At 36.7% G+C, this 20,948-nt stretch overlaps 1 protein-coding gene across 1 annotated transcript; it reads right to left on the bottom strand.

The window, feature by feature from the left end:
* Positions 1-870: 870 nt before the first annotated feature.
* LOC145073124 (monosaccharide-sensing protein 2-like) lies at positions 871-5,116 on the bottom strand. The gene is made up of 6 exons (XM_079019684.1): positions 4,757-5,116; positions 4,271-4,385; positions 3,584-4,144; positions 2,479-3,389; positions 1,846-2,033; positions 871-1,763 (listed from the first exon to the last, which is right to left on the bottom strand). Exons 2-6 carry the CDS (start codon positions 4,347-4,349, stop codon positions 1,319-1,321), a joined length of 2,184 nt encoding a protein of 727 aa, XP_078875810.1. The 5' UTR covers positions 4,350-4,385; positions 4,757-5,116; the 3' UTR covers positions 871-1,318.
* Positions 5,117-20,948: the final 15,832 nt, after the last annotated feature.

The raw sequence follows: 20,948 nt of genomic DNA, 5'->3' as shown, positions 1-20,948 counted from the left end.
AAAATAGTGTTTGAGAAAAAGATTTGTGGTAGGCTTTGTACACGAACTATATCAAGTAAAAATATGAAAGTTAATATTTTTTTCATTGATTTTTCCATTAACGTATAACATAAATATATTCATCAAGTTTGCAGAAAATTGAAGTAGATTTGTTTTTAATCGTTGTAACTTGTAAACTCAATTATTATAACTTATTGAATATAATCTAACATGTATTGTTGGTTTATTTATATTTCGGAGTGACAAACTATTGAAAGATTTGACTGAAGTTTGAGCTTTTATTTTATTACTAGTTATAAGTGTCTTAATTTGTATGCTTGCGGTTTGCACGACATTTGCATTTTCAACCTCAAAGTTTCACTCTCATAGAGAAACAATGGTGATCTTTAGTTATTTTTTTATTTTCCTTTGTTTATTATTACACTTCTTTGTGTCACATTTTTGCAACACATATGTTGGTAATAAAAAAAGATACATAGGGGCATTATTAATTTTGGTTGCCCTCGACATCGAAACCCAAAGGACTGGCCCTGATCAAACGGAAGCCTAAGGTGGATTTGGTGGACATTTATTCACGGGAGCAGTTAGCGGACATCCAAGCACATGGTGTATCAACTAATATTTAAATAAATCTTTAAATAAGTTGGGCTTCAATCTTCTCGCCTAACTTCAAGGCTAGCAGTAGCATGTGATTAGCTAAAGTTATGAATCATAACATCTCCTGAGGAGAAAATATCTTGCATACGAACACCACTTGTCACAAGCTTATGTATACCAAGCTTATACAAGTCTCAAAGGATGTTTATTTAAGCTTATGTTATTATTCAACAAATCATATAAGGTTGTTTGTTTTAAAGTAATTTAATCATACAGACTTATCCGTAGGTAATACATTTGTCCTCCAAAAAGAAATCTTTAGCCAAGTGTCTTAAGAAAACAATACATTTGTATGTACCACTTGTTTCAAACAAAGTTCTTTATCTAGATAGAACATATTCCTTAAATATAACATTATTCATAATTATTTAGTTCATAAAACTTAGCATCCCATACAAACCGAGCCAATCGACAAGTCCATAGCAATTGAATTTACATGAGCTCATGAGCTCAAGCCACCACTATGCAAGTCGATCCTGATCCTAATATTTTCAGGGTTAGCAAGCTACAAGTTGAGCCAAGCCAAACCAAGCTGAATCTACATATTTTCTAATGAATCGAGCCTCGAGCTCGATTGAACTGGAATGCAATATACATGCCCTACATTTAAGAAATAGTGCAACCAAAAACCCTAATCAACACATAGATTGCATTTCTTTTTTCACTCACTCTTGGCTGCAGCAGCCTGCCTTGCTCCAACAGCAAAAAACTCGGTGATGACTTCTAATGGCATCCCTTTTGTTTCCGGGACCTTTAAAAACACAAACACCCATGAAATGACACACACGATGGCGTAAATTCCAAAAATGCCCGCCAACCCGATTGAAGTGAGCATCACTGGCAATGAATATGTCACAATAATATCACATATCCAGAAGACTAGCGCACATATAGCAATGCAGATTCCACGAACTCGTGTCGGGAAAATCTCCGAACACAAAATGTTAGGGACTGGGCCATATGCCATCACAAAGCAACAAAAGTAGACAACAACACATACGGTTGAAATCACCGCATGGATTACCGATCCCATCTTGATGGTGTTCCCGAGGACAAGGATAATGAGAGATGCTATCAGTACAGGAATCGTGGTCAACAAGAGAGTCCTGAACAAAAAAAAGAAAGAAATTGTTAATGTGTTGAGGGGCATTTTTGTCTTTTCACAGTGAGTTAAACTCAAAAATGTACCTTCTCCCCGCAATATCCATGAACCTCATGGCTATTGCAATACATGGAAGCATTAGAAGAGTTGTGAATGCACTAATAAGAAAGGAAGCAGAATCGGAACCGAGCCCGAGGCTGGATAAGAGAACACTGACACCCGCTTGCTCGAGGATTTGAGGCGTGTAGTACATAACCCCATTTATTCCCGAAAACTGCGTTAAGAAAACCGAAAATGTTTGTTAATTTATCCAATAAATTTGCAAAAATCAAACTTTCATTATAAAGACCATGCCTTAGGCTAGGGGTTGTTTAATTTTCTTCAATTGGGTAATGATGTTTGTTTAGTTAACAGGTTGTATATATCAGGTTTGTTTCTTTTTCTTTTCTGGAAGGAATAAACTATGTAAATGACATTAAATCACCATTTAACCTTTACATTCCAAACAACAAATTTTGCAATATTCATATCGTGAAAGGGGTTGGGAGGAAAAAAGAAGTGCAAATAGGTAAATGGTTAGATTCTAATTAATACATTAAGCCAAGTTTTTTGGCTTAACTCATTAAGTCATTGTGTCCGAATTAAGTCAAAAAAAGAAACAAGGATATATAGTTAGATTAAGTGGTTAGAAGTTAAATAAAAAATAGTCGATCCCTTACCTGTTGAAGCATTTGGATCGCAACCCCGACCAATAAAGCCCGTGAAACCCCCGGGTCAACAAGCGCAGACCACAATGGCGTTTTCGAAGCACTTTCTGACGGGTGAATCATTGCGGGTCCCACAGGGGGTTGAGCCATGAGCTCCTTTGAATAAAGAGCAGGCTGGCTGACTAGAGCCGAAGCTTGCACATACTCTCCTTCAACCGCAACATTACCGCCGCTTCCGGGAAGCGAAACAAGCGACCCACGGCGGGACCCACCACGAGCCGCGGCTTCTTGATGCAAATATATTCTCTTAAACCCACCTTCTTTTGTTCCATCTTCACCTTCTCTTTCCGACCACTTCCATGCCAACTGCCACCCACCGCCAATCCCCATGCCGGAAGTTGTCTCTCCGGTGTTACTACCGCCATGTGGACCCACCATGCTGGTTGTTTGCCGGGAAATCAACGGACTATGAAGATTGTCATCGGAGTCATCTCCACCGTCCGTTTGGTACCCTTCACCTTCATTCTGTGAACTCGCTTCATCCCACTGATCGGAGTCTTTCACCTGAGGCCCTGCGGTGGTGCTGAACATGCTACCAAAATTTGGAAACAACATGCTTCTCATACTTCCTGATTCGGGTTGATTTTCATGAACACTACCAAAGAGGGTGACAAGAGGATCCATTAATGGAATACTCGAATTCACCATACTTCCTGCCCGAGAAACCAGACCCATTGTGCTCTGACCGGTGACCGGTTTCGCTATCCATGAGAGACCCGCTTGGGATCCATATAACTTGATTGAATCCTTATGAGCCATTGGATCTTGATCTTGGGTATCTTCATTGTCCAGACCAATCATGTATTCTTCTATTGATGTGTCACCTCCAACCGCTAAACCTTCCACCAGCAACGCCATTTCGCCTGTAATGCAAATTGTGTCACAAGCTACTTAATATATTTTGAAACTTACCCAAGAATGTGGAAAGAAAAAAAAAAGGAAATTTGGGTATTTAGCGGCTTGCAATATATGTGATCCAAGGGGATGTTTGGATGTACGCTTCTAAAGTGATTATTGTGATGGAGATTAAGAAAAGCTTTGAAGACAAATAATGCACCTGAAACATCTTCCCGGCCACGTAATCTTTGCAAGACCTTTTTGGCCTCTCCCATTTTTCCTTTGCTCACAAGCCACCGAGGAGATTCAGGCAAATATAAAATCGCCAAAACAAAATACAAAAGAGAAGGAATAGAAAGCACACCCAACATTAATCGCCAGCTTGTTGAAGCCATTAAAGACAACCCAAACACCATACAATATGCAAAGAACATTCCACCTGAGCCTGTGAACTGAGGGAGCGTATTTAACAATCCCCTTATTTCTGAAGGGGCAGTTTCAGAAATATAAATGGGGGTTAAAGTGACAGCTAAACCAACTCCAAATCCATCTATAAGCCTAGCTAGAAGAAGAACATAGACGTTTGGTGACCAAAGCATTATTAAGCCACTGATGAAGTAAAAGAAAGCTGAGAGTATTAGCATGGGCCTTCGACCAAACAAATCGGATACGGGTCCGGAGCAAGTTGTGATAAGGGTCGCCCCGATTAGTGACATGGCAACAACAAGACCTTCTATGGTACTTCCCAGAGTTAGCTCCTTCTTTATGTAAACTACAGCTCCTATATTCATTAGGAAACATGTTATAGAAATTCTAAGTCTTGGATTCCATGCTTTTGAACCCCAATAAGTTTGATAAGACAAAGTGATTCATTTGGATTCAAAACCAAGAGAAACAAATTGAGTACCTGCAATTGTAGCATTATCCCAACCCTGTAAAAGATTGCCAATTGTGACAATGATAGCAACTAATGCAGCCCCATTCATCTTATCAAACAGCTCAAACAAATGTAATTCGAAAACCTGCAAACAAAATCAGAAAAAACCGTAGGTAAAAATTGGGATTTTAGTGAAAGAAAGCTTTCTTGATTTCTTGGGGTAGTCATACACATTATACCCCACTTAAGCTCTACCCGCTATTCGTTATATGACACTTAAAAAACGCCCAAATCATTCGACTGAAAAGGAACGCAAATCCATATATATTTCGTAATCACAGGATTCAATCCTTCAAAGCTAATTTATAACCCTTTTGATGTAAAGAAAGATTACAAGAAAGTACAAAGGTTCAAGTTAAAACAAGAGAAAGTATCAACTTTTAAGCAAAACAAGAAAAGGTTTTGCTTTCTCTATATCTTAATTTAAAAAAAAAAATTAAAAGAAACAGAAAATACCTGAAATCAGAGAGAGATAGTCCAAGAACTTTGAATGGAATACTACAACATACTTTGGTAGTAGTTATACACTTTCTTTATATATGTAATATCAGTGAAGTTAGGAAAAGGGTGCTACAATTCTATCCACCAACCTTTCACTACCCACCAAAAACCCTTCACGACTCACCAAACTATTCACAATTCACTAAAATTTTCTTGAAAATCATCACCCCTTTTAGTTTTGGGAGATGAATTTACGATATCATTGAATACCTAAAACCCAGAAGTTGAAGAAAACTTAGTCCTGCATGAATAAGGTGAGAATCTTCGAGAGAAAAGTGGGGTCTTGGAGTAGAAAAGCAATGGTTGTTAATCAGTGTCAATTGAATATGAGAATATTCCACATGATGTTTTAATGATTGATAGTCTTTTTGTTAAATCAAAACCTTATTCTGTTGTATTTTCGAACATATATTTTCAGTTTAGTACGTATGTTGAATGATAACTTTGCTCGTAGTTGGACTATGACTGAAAGGGATTGTAAAAGTGTGAAAACAATAAAAGGTAAAAGAGAGCGGTTATAGACCTCTCGACGGGTACAATGAGGTCCACATAGTGATGATTTGTCCCTGTGAATTGTTTTACAATTATTTGAGTCACCATCGATTGATTCAATTATATAAGTATGTGTAACAATTATTTGAGTCATCATCATTTGATTCAATATATTTGCAAGGATTTCTGTTGTTACATCATGTGCTATCAAAGCTACATGAGGGTTAGGTGGATCTTGTTTCTATCTCACATTATATATATATATATATATATATATATATATATATATATATATATATATATATATATATATATATATATATATATATATATATATATATATATATATATATATATATATATATATGGTAAAGTGAATATACCTAACAACCTTATATAAGCTTAGGTACCTAACCTCATCAAACTACGTCATTTTGCATTAAATTTTCATTGCAATCGTCCAAGGTTCTTAAACTTCATCCCAAAACTTGATTTACTTCAAAAAAATTTGGAAATTCATCATTATATTTCTCCTGCATCCTTTCGTTTGTAGCGATAGGATATAAAGCCCATCAGGTGGTATTCGATAGAAAGACGTGATGTAAAAAAAAGATATTGGTGAAAGTCCAAAGATTTTGGAAGCAATCAAGTTATGGGGTTGAAGTTTAAGAACCTTAGGCAATTATAATATAAATATCATACAAACCGTTGTGGTATTATAGAGTTAGGTACCTAAGCTTATATAAGGTTGTTAGGTATATTCACTTTTCCCATATATATATATATATATATATATATATATATATATATATATATATATATATATATATATATATATAAACCAACAAACATTTTGTAAATATATAGTACTATGTACCAATAGTTTTAGATAAGGTAAATTAGTCAAATTGTAGAATTTAATTATAATTTCCAAAAAATTAATACCTTTAATTTAGGAATGAGAAAATCACGTTTAATAGTTAGGGAAGTTGAATAAAGAGCCGACATTCCTTCATCCCTCATCATCGTTGCCACCAAGCTAACCATATCGCCACCTATAGCCACTCGCCGATCATTCCCTCATCACTCGCTCTCTCTGTCAGCGACCATTGTTTCTGAGAGAGCGACCATTGTTTCTCCTTCTGTGTTGCCGATCACATGTCTCTCCCTATCTATTTGTCACCCACATCACCACTTGCTTCTTCTTTTTCTTGTTTCCGACGACCATAGTTCCAACGCCTAACAAGTATTTTCATCTTTCTTCTATTCTTTTTATAGACGATCTGTTAATTTGCTTGTTATCTTTATGAGAACTCATATTCCTGAAACTCTCACTTGGTTTGATAACCTTTTTTGTTCGATATTAAATTTCCTAATAGTTTAAATGATACTATAAAAGAACATTCGTTAAAGAAAACAAAAAAATATTTTATAGATGGATGTGTGTGTGTATATATATATATATATATATATATATATATATATATATATATATATATATATATATAAAATCGGGTGATGACTCATTTTAAAGTGAGGACTATAAGGACACTTTAAAAAATTAAAAAAAAAATCTTAAAAAATTACAAATCATAAAATAGAGCATAGATCTATGTCCAGGAGAAAAAAATTGAAAAAAATTGGATCATTAAAATTGAACATGGATCATAATAATGCAAAATAAAAAATTAAAATTGAATCATGGATCAATTTCAATGATGCAAAAAAAAATCAAATTTTTTTTTCTCGCGGGCATAGATCTATGCTCGATTTTATGATTTGTATTTTTTTAGATTTTTTTTCAATTTTTTTAAAAAATCCTCACGGTTACTCATATATATATATATATATATATATATATATATATATATATATATATATATATATATATATATTATGGTCTGAGTGTAATAAAAAAGTTAAAAGACTAAGACTATGTTTGACGTACTAGCTGAAAAGCTAGCTGTTAAATAAAAAGTTAATTGATAATTGAAAAGTTAGCTGTAAAAAATAACATTTGGTAAAATAGCAAAACAGCTAGTTGAAAAATATAAAATTATATAAAAAATACATTTAAGATAATGTGTTTCTGTAATTAATTAAGGAGTATATTTGAAAATTAAAAAAAAAAAAAAAAAAAAAAAAAAAAAAAAAAAAAAAAAACCTTCAAAAAAGCTAGTCTAAGTAGTTTTTTAAAAAGCTAGTATAAATAGTTTTTTAAAAAGTTAGCTTATAAGCTACTTTTTAATTTGTCAAACACGACAACATAAAAAAATTTTTAGCTAGTATGTCAAACACAAATCTTAGACCAAACAAAGACACGATCTCAATAACATGTTCATTAAAATATGAATAAAGTTCATCTCTCAAAGAATATTTTATAATCTAAAACAAAAATTTAGAAATTTATGAACTACTATCACTGTTTTGAAAACCGGACCGGACCGGCCGGTTCAACCGGGAACCGGTCACAAATCCGGTTCTTAGGGCCCCAAAAACCGCTTGTTTCTAAACCGGTAAAAACCGGACGATTCACCGAAAACCGGTCAAAACCGGTCCGGTTGAACCAAATAAAAACCGGTTCTTGTATAGCAAATGCCACATGAGCGCTGAAAATTTTGTCTTTGTTGGTTCCCTCTAATAAGGGACGCTAGCCTTGAACCTTTCAGTTAACGACCGATGTGGGACAAGCTTCTTTTCCTTCCTATTTATCAAGCTAGAATACTTTTCATTTTTTTCATGTTATCGATGTGGGATCAAAAGTCATCACAACTTAACAAGTAACAATCGCTTTGCCAATTTCAACGACTTTCCCTTCGTTTTCTATTAGTTTATTTTGTTTCCTCTTTATTTTTTTCACCTTCTCTTCCTCATTACTATCTAATACTTTTTACTTTTTCTATTAATTTCGTAACAAAATCTAACCAAACATAGGCATATATATAAATAAATAGAAGTTAAAATTCTTAATATATATTATCCGGTTTTTCCGGTTTTTGGGACCGGTTCAACCTGTCAAACCAGTTGAACCATCGAACCGGTAAGACGGCCGGTTCGATGTCCGGTCCGGTTTTCAAAACATTGACTACTATTTTAAAATCTGGGCCGATCTTGGACACATTCAATCATTCGTGATGATCTACCCCTTAGAACGCAACAGGCCAACAGCATGGAGGGCCCAAAAAAATTGCTATACTGCTTATACGTATCCTACTTGTGTAAGTGTGTTAAAAGGCATGAGCGAAATAATTTTAGAAAACATAATTTCGGGAAACAATTTTAGAAAATCATGAGAAAGGGATCAAAGAAATTGGAAACAAATCAATGAAAGCATCATTGCATCTCTTTCTTGATCGATCGACGATCGTTCATTATTATATCACGATTGACAACCCCATCATCATTGTGCTTATGTTACAAGAATCATTAATAAACCTGTGCAAAATATCATTATGCATTCAAAGAATCATATTTTATTTTGTTCGTGCTTTATTGGAATAATTGCCTTTATGTTATTTTAATTGTCTTCGCTTAATCGTTAATCGGGTAATTGATGCATATATTGATATGATAAGTTGTGTTTCAATTACCAAGTTAGTTTTATTTTGGAACTAAATTCATAACTATATAATTGATATATTACATATGTTTTTCATGCAATTTACATATTTTGGTTTTGTTATCTTAGGTATATGAATTAATATCTTTTGGTTTTAGAAGTAAGGTTTATGGTATTTTATTTTGAATAAAAGCTGTTATTATTATATTAAAATTTTAACTAACCATTATAAATTACATCTTTTCTGTATCTTTTTAATCTAGTAATTTTAAGGCCAAAAATTTATAAAATGTACATGGCTTCAAATTATCAGGAGGCCTTCTTTAAAATTAACATAAAAAACCAATAAAAATTCAAAGGCTAATGCCACAAAAGCCTTTAAGTATATAAAAAAATATTCAATTTTATGCTTTGTTGTCTTTTGGGTTCCTTAAAGCCGAAAGTTTTTGGTAAGTTTTTGCATTTTTGCCTTTTCAACAGGTTACCAGTTGCCAACAAACGCGTACGTGTGTGTTGATCAGGCATTTAGAGTTGATGTGGATGATGACTAGATAACATTTTTTCCCTTTGTCGGGATGATGAATTTTCCCTTTGGTTAAAAATGGGCCTTAAAGAAAGTAGGGAGGGCAAAAAGTATCGATCCCAGTCACTTTCCTCTCAAGCTCGCCACTTTACCACTAGGCTAGAAGTAAGGGTGAACATTTGGACCTTTGGATCGGATCGGACCTAGACCGGCCTTAACAAGTCCAGTCCAAGATCCACTAATATCTACAAAATCGGTCTGGTCCAAGAGTTGGTCCAGTCTAGTCCAAATACTCATCCATACAATCGTAATAGATAAACATACATCTAGTAGGCTTTAACGAGTTGTACCATATACAACTTAAGTTGTATCGGTCTAACGAGTACTAGAACAAGAAAACACAGACCTTTACCAGACTTGGATCAACCTTAACCGGTCTGGTCCAAGGTCCACCCATTTATGCCAAACTGGTCCGGTCCAAGAGTCGGTTCGGTCCGATCCAGTTGTTGATGATACCTTCTTCTCGGTTCCTCCTCCTTCTTCCATAATGTGAGCTCGGAGAAGGAAGAGATAGAAGGGCCCAATGGAGAATGTGGTCAAAAATCCATAATATAGTCTGACCACAACGACCGAATTGATTATCTTCATGCATAAGGATACTAGATTACCTAGTAGAAAAGATTTCAAAATCATCACAAACTTCCCTTTTTCTTTTCTGTTACAATTTATGTATTATCATATGATGATTTTAAAACATTCCATATATAGAAATAGAAAGAGATAAACTAGAAATAACATATGTTATATTAATGACACTAAAAGGATATTAAATGAATGGAATTAGGATATGGATAGAATATAATGAAATAGAGCCACTTTGGGGTTCCTTATGAAATGAGGCAAGGAAGGGAGTTGTAACATCCCGATTTCCGAGAATGAGATTTAGGGATTTCATGCAATTAAGGAAGTCTACTCGACGAGTCGGAGGCCCTAACTCATCGCGTAGAGTTTTAGTCAGCACGTGTGATTTATGTGGTCTACTCGACGAGTCGGAGGACCCCGACTCGACGAGTAGGAGCTGAAAAGTGAAACCCTAGTTTTTAGGGTTTGCACCCTATTTAAAGGACCTTAAGTCCTTTCCTCCAGCCCCTTACCACCTCTTGACGGCCAAAAGAAACCCTAATCAGTCTAGACCTTGTTCTTGAGTGTTTGTGAGATTTAAAGAGTGATTTTGGTGCATTTTGTGAAAAAGGTTTGAAGTCTAAGGAGCTTGGAGCAAATAGAAGCTTGTGGATCTGACTCTACTTCATCTTGGCATCATTCTAAAGGTAACAAGTTGTTACCTTGACTTATCTTTAGCTAGATCTCTTTATGCAAAGGTTTAGGACCATTTTTAGCATATTTGTGAGTCAATTCGGGTATTGGACATGATCTGAAGTTGTAACTTCAAATCTGGACTCCTCTATGTCCCTATAGCCATAAAGTTATCAGATTTAGCAAGCTAAGGCTCTTCTTCTTGGTTTAAACCTTTCCCTTAGCTTGGTTTTGGCATCTAGGATCATGCATGTATGTAAAGTTTGCAACTTTACGTGGAAACTGTGCCCTAAGAGGTTAGATCTGCAATATGGAGCTTTGGGGTAGATTAAAAACATCTGGATGAGAAATAGACTAAAGGGACTCGACGAGTCGCATAGCCGACTCGACGAGTCGGTTGAAGATTGCCTGTATTGGTTCTGCATGAACTCGGCGAGTCAGTAAGAAGATTCGATGAGTCAGTTAGGTTTTTCCCGACATTCGGACACGCATGGACTCGACGAGTTGGTTAGACACCCGACAAGTCAATTAGGGTTTTTATGATTTCCTGAGTTCTTAAGGAACTCGACGAGTTGCTAGATGCACTCGAAGAGTTGGGTCAACATGGACTGTTGACTTTGATTTTAACCAAGGGTTGACCAGATGGACTTGTGAGGGTATTTTTGGTAATTTGAGATTCTGATGGACTTGGTCCTATGGTGGTTATAGTGGTTGAGTTCGTGGCTATGATTCGGGATTTGATCTTATCGCTATAGTTCGCCATTGTGAGGTGAGTTCTTCTCACTATATCAACATGGTCTAAGGCACCAAGGGCGACCCTTATGATTTGTATCCTGGTTATAGGATGGTTGCTATGTTAGTGACCTGTTAGATCAGTATCATGGTTATAGGATGGTTGCTACGGTAGTGATCGGTTAGATCGGTATCCTGTTTATAGGATGGTTTCTCTGTTAGTGATCTGTAGATCTGTATGATTATCTGTACATGCTAGCTAGCGTATGATATTTATGTGCACATGGTTGTTGGTTTGGGGGATTGGGTTGAGGAAGGTCCTGCTTTGTGTTGTAGGCCAAGATACTCAGGACGAACCAGATAGACTGCAGACCCGGTTAGGGCATACTAGTCAGGTTGAAGGCCCGACGAGCGGTTCGAATAAGCTGAAGGACCTAAAAGGCGGTCCAGACGTGCCGGAGGCTCGGAGAGCGGTCCAGATAGACTGATGGCCTGTGAGGCGGTCCAGTCAGACTGATGGCTCATTATGCACATTGTGTTTGTTTATATGATATGGTTATTTTTGTATGGCGTTGGTATTTTGAGGGAACTCACTAAGCTTCTGGCTTATAGTTGTTGATTTTGTTTCAAGTACTTCTGATGATCGCGGGAAGGTGAAGGCGTGATCGTACACCTCCTTATGTTTTCATGATTTGATTCTAGGATACTCTGACATTATACTATTTTTTTTAATAATCATTGGTTTTGAAATGTTTTAAAAAGTTTAAATTTGGCATGATTTTTATGGATGTTACAGGAGCCACTAGGAAGAAGTTCCAGGAGTTACAAAGGAAGATTCGAGCGCATATTGGTCATGGGTTGAGAATGGGAATGAAACTCTATGAGATCGAATCTCTCGTTTTTTGTCAGTAGCTCGGTGGTAGAGTGGTCGACTGTTAACCGATTGGCCGTAGGTTCGAATCCTACTTGAGAGATTTGAAAATCACCGTTAACACCTCGGTGTAGGCCCGGGATACTCCTTTGTTCCATAGCCCTTGGGCTATTTACAACTATCCAATTAATAATTCTCATATGTACTAGTACTAGTAGTGCATCAAAGATGCAGTCATCGATTCTCCCGAGAAGCTACAATTGTCGTGAGCAAATATATTAATGAAGAGGAATGATTTTTTGTTATGATACTAATACTTGTACATACTCTACTATTCTTCCCCATCATGGCTGAGGAAGTGTTACGGGCGCGTAAAAAATACGCTGATGGGGGGTGGGGTCCAAGAGTCGGTTCGGTCTGGTCCGGTTGTTGTTGTTGTTGTTGTTATTTTTGTTGTCGTAATAGTAGTAGTAGTAGTAGTAGTTGTTGTTGTTGTTGCTATTGTTGCTATTGTTATTGTTGTTGTTGTTGCTATTGTTGTTGTTGCTATTGTTGTTGTTGCTATTGTTATTGTTGTTGTTGTTGCTGTTACTATCGTTGTCGTCGTCACCATCACCGTTGTCGTCATTGTACTTTTAAAAATGAATGTTATACATTTATAAACGAAATATGCACATGTATAAAAAAACATATGTAGTTTATACAATATAGACCGTATTAAGGTGAGGAATAGTTGGCACCATGTCATCTTGAGAATCCCTATCAGTGCCTACATGGTGTGCCACATGTTCATGTAACCTGTAACAAGTAACTCGAAATCCCAAACCTCCGACTTATTGAAACCTAAAGATGGAAAACGGAAAATCGATAATTTTCTAAAAATTTAAGGGGTTTTATGGCATTAGCCCTAAGTTTAACATATAAACCACACTTCTTGTGACAACCCGTAGTTTCAATCTTGTGAAAGTCAAACTTGGTCAACTAAAGTCAAACTTATCCAATAAAAGTCAAACTTGTGCTTTGATGTAACCATAAGGTTAGATTAATAGCCTTTACATGTTAAAACATTTAAAATCCGAGGAGCCTCACGGGAACCGACAACCCTTCGCAACCGTAAACACATCGCAACCGAGAACCATGTTCTCGACTTTGAACTCGCTTCGGACCGCAAACTCTACCATATAAGTATGTGTTTGACTGAGATATTCCTCACTTCTACACTTCTATCCGAAAACTCAAGATTTCTCTCTCAAGACCTTCAACCGAAAACCCCTAGTTTTCTCTCAACTATCATCCAAGGATCATTTGATTCACCTTTGGATCTTGATAAGAGCATCTAGTGTTCTTATTTTCATCGATCAAACACCCTTCATTTATGGTTTTATAGCCGTAAACCCTTGAATCTCGTTGGTTTCACCAAGAACACCAAGATCACACACTTGAGTTTACAGCCGAAAACACTTGAATCTTTAAGTGGTCATGAACCGATTACGACCGTAAACACCGAAGCCCAGCCGTGAGCTCCAAGCAGTCACTTGTTTTTCCCTTCTAACACTTCTTTTGCAAGTAATTCTTACATCTTAGGTTGTTTCCTTAACATCTTTGAAGCTTTATTCACTAATTTCATCCCAATATGTTGCGTGAATTGCTATTTAGGACTTGGTTTTGTCCCGGGAGCTAACTAGTGGAAACAATCATCCTACATCGAACATTCCATCAAATCACCCACTTAAGGTGAGTTCATACCCCTACAATTTACCCTTTTAAATTCTTTTTAAGGGGGGAATACAAGTAGAACACAATATAATTGTGTTAATCATTTACATGTGGAAACAAACAAACAAAAGGATTTCTTATGCTCAAATGTTGTTAAAATCACTTTAAAACTCTTTTAAACTATTTTTAGATTTCTATTTTAATCAAAAGCATATTTGTGTACATATTTATGTATAAGTATTCTGTAACAGATTTAGGACTATTTCTAAATACCGTAACTCCTGTTCCTTGTTTGGTTGTGGGCTTAGGGTAGGATCACTAGTCCGACTGTGAGTTAAATCATAGTTATACTTGCTAAATATATGCCTGAATATTAAACCTCATTTTCAAGGAACACACTTAACTCAATTGCATATGTTGAACATCTGAGTCTTTTCTACAAATCAATAATAGTTTAAACAAACATACTAGTAAACTATAATAGGTATAGTTTAGAGGATCACTACATACTATTTCTAGAACAGAGAAACAATACATGCGTCAATACATACATACTATCACTATTCATTACAAAGTATACTATTCATTGACAAGAACAAGAAGGAACTTACATACTATAACAAGAACAAGGTAACTAAAATGTGAGATACTATTTCATGGCATAACAATATACTTGCTATGTCACGTTTTGTAACCAAAGTCTCCTGGATGGAGAGCATGAGTTTGTGTATAGATCTATACGGGATTGACCATCCCACACCTTGTTGCTAGCTACAGTGTGTCACACCCCCAAACCAGAATGACGGAATCGTTCAAGGGCGGATAACTTCATGTAGTATCATAGCAGTTGAGTAAATAGTAAAGAAAACAATCACAACCATCATAAATATAATTTAAAAAGTTACATCGTTGATTGTATTACATGTTTCAAAAGAAATTACATTATGATGATATAATAAGTTTGAAATTGATGCTTAGCATCCCTTCCCAAAAGCAGTTGTTACCTATATTACTAAATCCCTGAGAAATACAAGTAGTTTTGAAAAAGTGTCAACAATTAAGTTGGTGAGTTCATAAGCGTTTTTGTATAAGAATTGTATGCCTTTTTGTATAAAGTAACTAAGTTTGTTTCTAGAAAATCCAATATTTTCCATAAATGAATAGTAGTTTTAAAAGTTCTAAAGACTGGAATGCATAAGTATTTTCCATACCTAAAATGGTGTAAGTAGATTTATATATGTATATATAACCACTAAGGCGTTTGATAGCCTCGTAAATCAAATGTTTCAATACTTCATGTGAGTGTTATAACCATACTATTGACCCAGACTGCCTGTAACAACGTTCTTCAGGCGTTGGAATGGTATGACATTTGTCACCTCAGACCTGCCGGTCTAACTGTAGCTAACAGTTTGGGTGCGGGATTCTCAATCCCATATAGATCCATACATAAGTATCATGCTCTCCCTACAAGAGATTATGGTTTATAATACAGGACTTTAAAATGTGTACGTGAAAGTATGTGAAATCAAATGTCTCACAAAGTTTGTATCAAATAGGTTTACGTATGAAAAGTCCCTTTTTTTCTTGTAAATGTAAGTATTTCCTTTCTATATTGTCCATAGAGTGTAAAATATCATGAGTATCTCGTAAACTATACCTATTATAGTTTTTCAAAAGTGTGTTTCATTTGAATGATAAACCTTAGTGTGTTACCAACTTTGCATGTAAAGTATAACATTTGTAATAACGTTATTTTACTTTTTTAACATTTATACACAAAATGTAGATAAAGCATTAGAAACTGTATGTAACAAATTTCATTTTAACATAAGTTTTTCTTGCGTTTCACTTGTATTCCCCTCCCCCCCCCCCCCCCCCTAAAATATAGTAAAAACGTGAAAATATAGGGGTATGAACTCACTTGGTAGAAGCGGCGGTTTGATGAAAACGAGACTAAAGTCGGGCAACACTTCAACTAGAGAAAGTCGATTTCTCGGAAATCTCGAAGCTTCAGACCTTCGTCGTATCTTGGATACATAACTGGGGCGTCGGGGTATCTTTGAAAGGCTCGAAAGTGAGAAAAATGGGAGAGAAATGGTGTAAATTAGCAAAAGAATTCGGAAGCCTCGCATCCTATTTATAGGAGGGGAACCTGGCCTCGTACGCTGGGCGTACTCGCGTACGCGAGACGTACGTCATGCATGACGCACTCTTCGGACTCCAGACTTTGGATGGGACAGGATATAGGGTAGCGGGGGACATGGTAGATCCGAGGCCGAGCATTGAGTACGCTGGGCGTACCCCCATACGCTATAGCGTACTCCCCTCAGTTTGTGTGCCCCAATCTTCTAAAATGCGTAACTTTCGCATACGAGCTTTGTTTTTGACTTTCTTTATATCCACACGTAGGTGAGAATATAATCTACAACTTTCATTTAGACTTCGTTGGCAAATTTTGACTTTATTTTTAATTATATATTTTTAATATGTCGGGACAGGAAATGACCGTTAAAAATTCATAACTTTTTCATCCGATGTCCGTTTTTGTCTGTCTTTTTACCGTTATACTACTATTGTCGAGATTTTCAACTCTCATTTAGGTTGTGTTGGCTAAATATCGCTCGATCTCTATTTCGAGTTTTTAGCTGTCCACCGCTACTCCGAAACTTAGAAAAATCCTAACTTCCTTACACGAAGTCAGATTTGGACGTTCTTTTCATGCACGTTCACGGTTTAATGATATCTATGACATTTGTTTAGATACCTAAGGTTAAAAATTATTTTATTGAAATTTCGCATTTTATGCTTAACAATGTTTTACCAGTTTTGCTGCGGATTTTCGATTGATCATAACTTCTTCGCTATAACTCGGATTTTTGTGTTCTTTATATTTCTGAAAACCTTGTTACGATATCTATTACTTTATGCAACCCAATTGAGACTTTGGAACATTTTATTTTTGACGCTATTTTTTATGAAAAGTAGATTACAATACTTGACTTAGGTAATTACATTGACTTGAAATATCGGGTTGTCACACGGTGGGACCTGCAGGTCTATGGGTGACAAATGTCATATCATTTTCGACGCCTGAAGAACGTTGCGTTTTATACTAGTCTATCTAGCATGGTTATAACCTAATCACATTTTAACCTTAATTAACAGTCTGGTTTTAAGGTAGTTAATGCATCTGTAGTGTATTTTATATAATACTACTATAAATCTTCATTTTTCTATTACATTCATACAGTGATATTCTCACATGAGAAATGCATACTATTTTTCGAGTAAAGATAGTTTTACAAATATGGAAAACATACATATATACTATTTCAAGTACAAACATACATTTATACCATTTTCAAGAGAACAAAACATACAAACAATTGAGTCTTGATAGAAGACTACTTTTCATTTAATGCAGAAAATATAGGATTTTCTGGGAAAGATACAAACATTTTCACTAGTCAGATACAAACATTTTCATGAAACAAATGCAAACACTTGACACTAAAATACTTATGAACTCACCAACTTAAATGTTGATACTCTATTTCAAAATAACTTGTATTCTCAGGTTTAGGTACACTTGACACTAAAATACTTATGAACCAATAGTCAAGTACACAGGATCAGGTTTTGAGAAGACGGAGCATGTTCAAGACTCGTTTTTTTGTATTTTTCTTTACATTTTTGGTGTCATACTACTATTCACAGAACACACATGTATTAACTATTATATTAATGCAATGGATGTTGTTGCTTGTTTTACTATTGTTTATTCTTATGATACTGTACATGACGTCCTCCGCCCGCGAACGTTTCTGCCATTCTCGGTTTGGGGGTGTGACACTTCGAAGCCATAACTTTATATACATGGTCAATTCATTGGTTTTCGATGTCGAGAACGTGATAGTAATAATGCCACCAAAAGATAAACCAAACACAAAATCAAAAGCATCCTCGATTCAACATTAATCTCATTCTTAACTCAATATTTGATGTAAAAGAAAATGGGTTTTCCCTTCATCTATTCATCTTCTGTCACATTCCTTTTTATGTTAAAATTTTCAGACATTAGAATCAAATATATTGTAACGCCCCGATTCTCGGGTATTGATTTAAGTAAGAACTTCTTTGGTTTTAAGTCCTACTTGACGAGTTAAGGGTGCCCTACTTGTCGAGTAGCAGCGAGGTGGGATCGCACATTTAGTGACCTACTCGCCGAGTCCATAAGGGGACTCGACGAGTAGGAGTTGGCAGATGAAACCCTAAATTTTGGGGTATTTCACCCTATTTAAATGATCATTGGCCATCCCCCAGCCTCCCCTTCACTGCTTCTTGCCCCTCTAAAACCCTAATCGTGTGTGAGCTCATTTTGTGCATTCTTAAGCTTGGAGGAGGATTTTCTTGGAGAAAAGAGCTTGGAGATCAAGCATTCAGAAGCAAGGAGCTTGAAGGACCTGAGATCTATTGTAGTTAGCATCTTTTGAAAGGTATAAATTCTAGGGTTTTCATAGTGTGATTGAAGCTATTCTTCCTTGCAACCTCAGATTTGAAGTTGTAACTTCAGAACTAAGCTCCTTTGGGCTTCTTAGTACATAAAGTTTCCAGCTTATGCGAGAATGAGACTCTCCCAAGGTGTAAAGCTCCATTGGAAGCATAGATTGGTCATTTAGGGCCTTTAGAACCTTGCATGCACGTAAAGTTTGCAACTTTACGTAATAAGCATGACCTAGAAGCTTGGACTTGTGATCTGGAGCCGCTGCATGGCTCAAAACAAGTTTGTATGGAAAAAGGATTGAATGGACTCGACGAGTCGCAAGGTTGACTCGTCGAGTCACATGAAGATGGCCGAGAACTTGACGAGTTGGATGAACAACTCAGCGAGTCCGATGAAGATTGCCATAAGAATCGACGAGTTGAAGAACAACTCGGAGAGTCAGATGAGTTTTCTCTAGGATATGTAGGCATGTGTATCCATCGAGTTGCAAGGAGGAAACTCGATGAGTGGCCTTAAAGTTTGATTGAGAATCGAAGGAACTCGACGAGTCACCCCGATGACTCGGCGATTCACCCTGATGACTCCGCGAGCTGGAATGTGCTTCAAGGGACTCGGCGAATAGCCGAGGGTACTCAGTGAGTTGAGGTCAACATGGACTGTTGACCTTGATTGAGGACTTTGACTTTGACCAGGGGTTAACTAGTTGGTTTATGGAGTACTTTGTAAGGATGAGGACTTATGAGTATTTTCGTACTATGATAACAGGTGGGGGAGTCCTTGGCAAGTGATCGGAGAGTTGGGATTATCTACCGAGTTTACATCTACGAGGTGAGTTATCCTCACTATACTAAGGGGTCTAAGGCACCAAGGCCGACCCATTGGATATGTTATCCTAGTAGTTTTACATGTTGAGTATGAGTTTGTGTTGCATGCTAGTGGTTATGCCAGTTAGGTAGACCTGTAGGACTACCTGTGATGTTATATGATTATTGTATGCTCAGTAGTTATGTTATATGCTATGTGGGTTGGGTTGAGGTTGTACTGCTCCATGCGGTAGCCAACAAACCCTAGAGTATTCCAGATATGAGCTGAGGGCTCGGTAGGCATTCCGGAATCATACTGAGGACTCGGAAGCATTCCAGATACGAGCTGAGGGCCCGGTAGGCATTCCAGACTCGTACTGAGGGCTCGGTGGCAATCCAGATGTGAGCTGAGGGCTCGGTAGGCATTCCAGACTCACACTGTGGGCCCAGGGGTATTCCAGTATCTAGAGTTGTGGACCTGTTACGTGCTGTTTTGTTCAGTTTGTTATGATATATTATCGTTGACATGGTTATGTGGATTGTATGTGTAAAGGTATTTTGGGGGTAACTCACTAAGCTTTCGGGCTTACAGTTTCAGTTTAATTTTTCAGGTACATCAGGGGATCGCGGCAAGACAAAGGCGTGATCGTACAGCTCCTCCTATTGTGTTTATGTTTCTGGGAAAACTCTAATAATTAGTATTTTGAAAACAAAGTTGTAATGTTTTGATGAACTTGACATGTCCTTTAAAAGTTTAAATTGGTTTGAAATTTTGGGTGTTACAATTTGGTATCAGAGCTTTGGTTTGAGTGAATTGGAGGAACATCCATGTGAATCCAGTCTCAAATCAAGGAAAGATTTTCAATATGGTTTTAAATGGTTTTCAAAATAAGTAAAGGAGGATGTAGGGTGTACGATCAGCCGGAGCCAGTAAGTAAACCCCAAAATACCATACAGTTATTTGATTATGTGTTATGTTAGAACATCATGCTAGTACTAGGCTAGGGATCTTCAGGAATTGCATGATAGAATTGCCTGATTATATGATGCCTGCTAGCCTAGGGTTTCTTTTGTATGAAATTTACATCATTACTGTAGTTATTTAGTGTATGCAACACGGTTATACATAATTAAGATCTTATAGCCTGAGAATGTTTGATTTAGCCTTATGTTCTATTCTTGTTTGATTGGGAGTTGCGGGTAGGATTGGATATTCGAAAGTCTATAGGGTCCAGTATTATGTATGGCTTGCATACACTAGTGTTGCAGGGTTGGTTGAAGTTTCATGGGTGGATAGGTTGTTTGGGATGAGTCCGCCGACTTTGAGGCATTTAGCCTTCCTTTAGGAGTGAGGCTTGAGTGCTCGATATGATAATGTGTATTGTTAGGGCGTTGTGATGATACTTGGGACAAAAATGGGTAGGTGTGGAAGGTAGTATGGGCCCGTACTACTAAAAGCACAGGACCCATATGCGTAGCAAGGAAGTCACAACCCCTAGGGTTTTGTCGGGGGTTGGCTCCCAGTTATTTGTATGAGTCATCTGATACCTTGTGTTATGTTTTAGAATGGTGATGACCAGGCGCTTTGTGACTGGATCCGGTTCGGGATCATGTCACACCCCAAAACCGA

This window comes from Lactuca serriola, chromosome 9 (assembly GCF_051521515.1).
Source record: "Lactuca serriola cultivar US96UC23 chromosome 9, Lser_US96UC23_V15, whole genome shotgun sequence".
In the NCBI taxonomy this organism is placed as follows: Eukaryota; Viridiplantae; Streptophyta; class Magnoliopsida; order Asterales; family Asteraceae; genus Lactuca; species Lactuca serriola.
The sequence above is the reverse complement of the archived record's forward strand: the minus strand, read 5'-3'. Positions and strand labels throughout refer to the sequence as shown.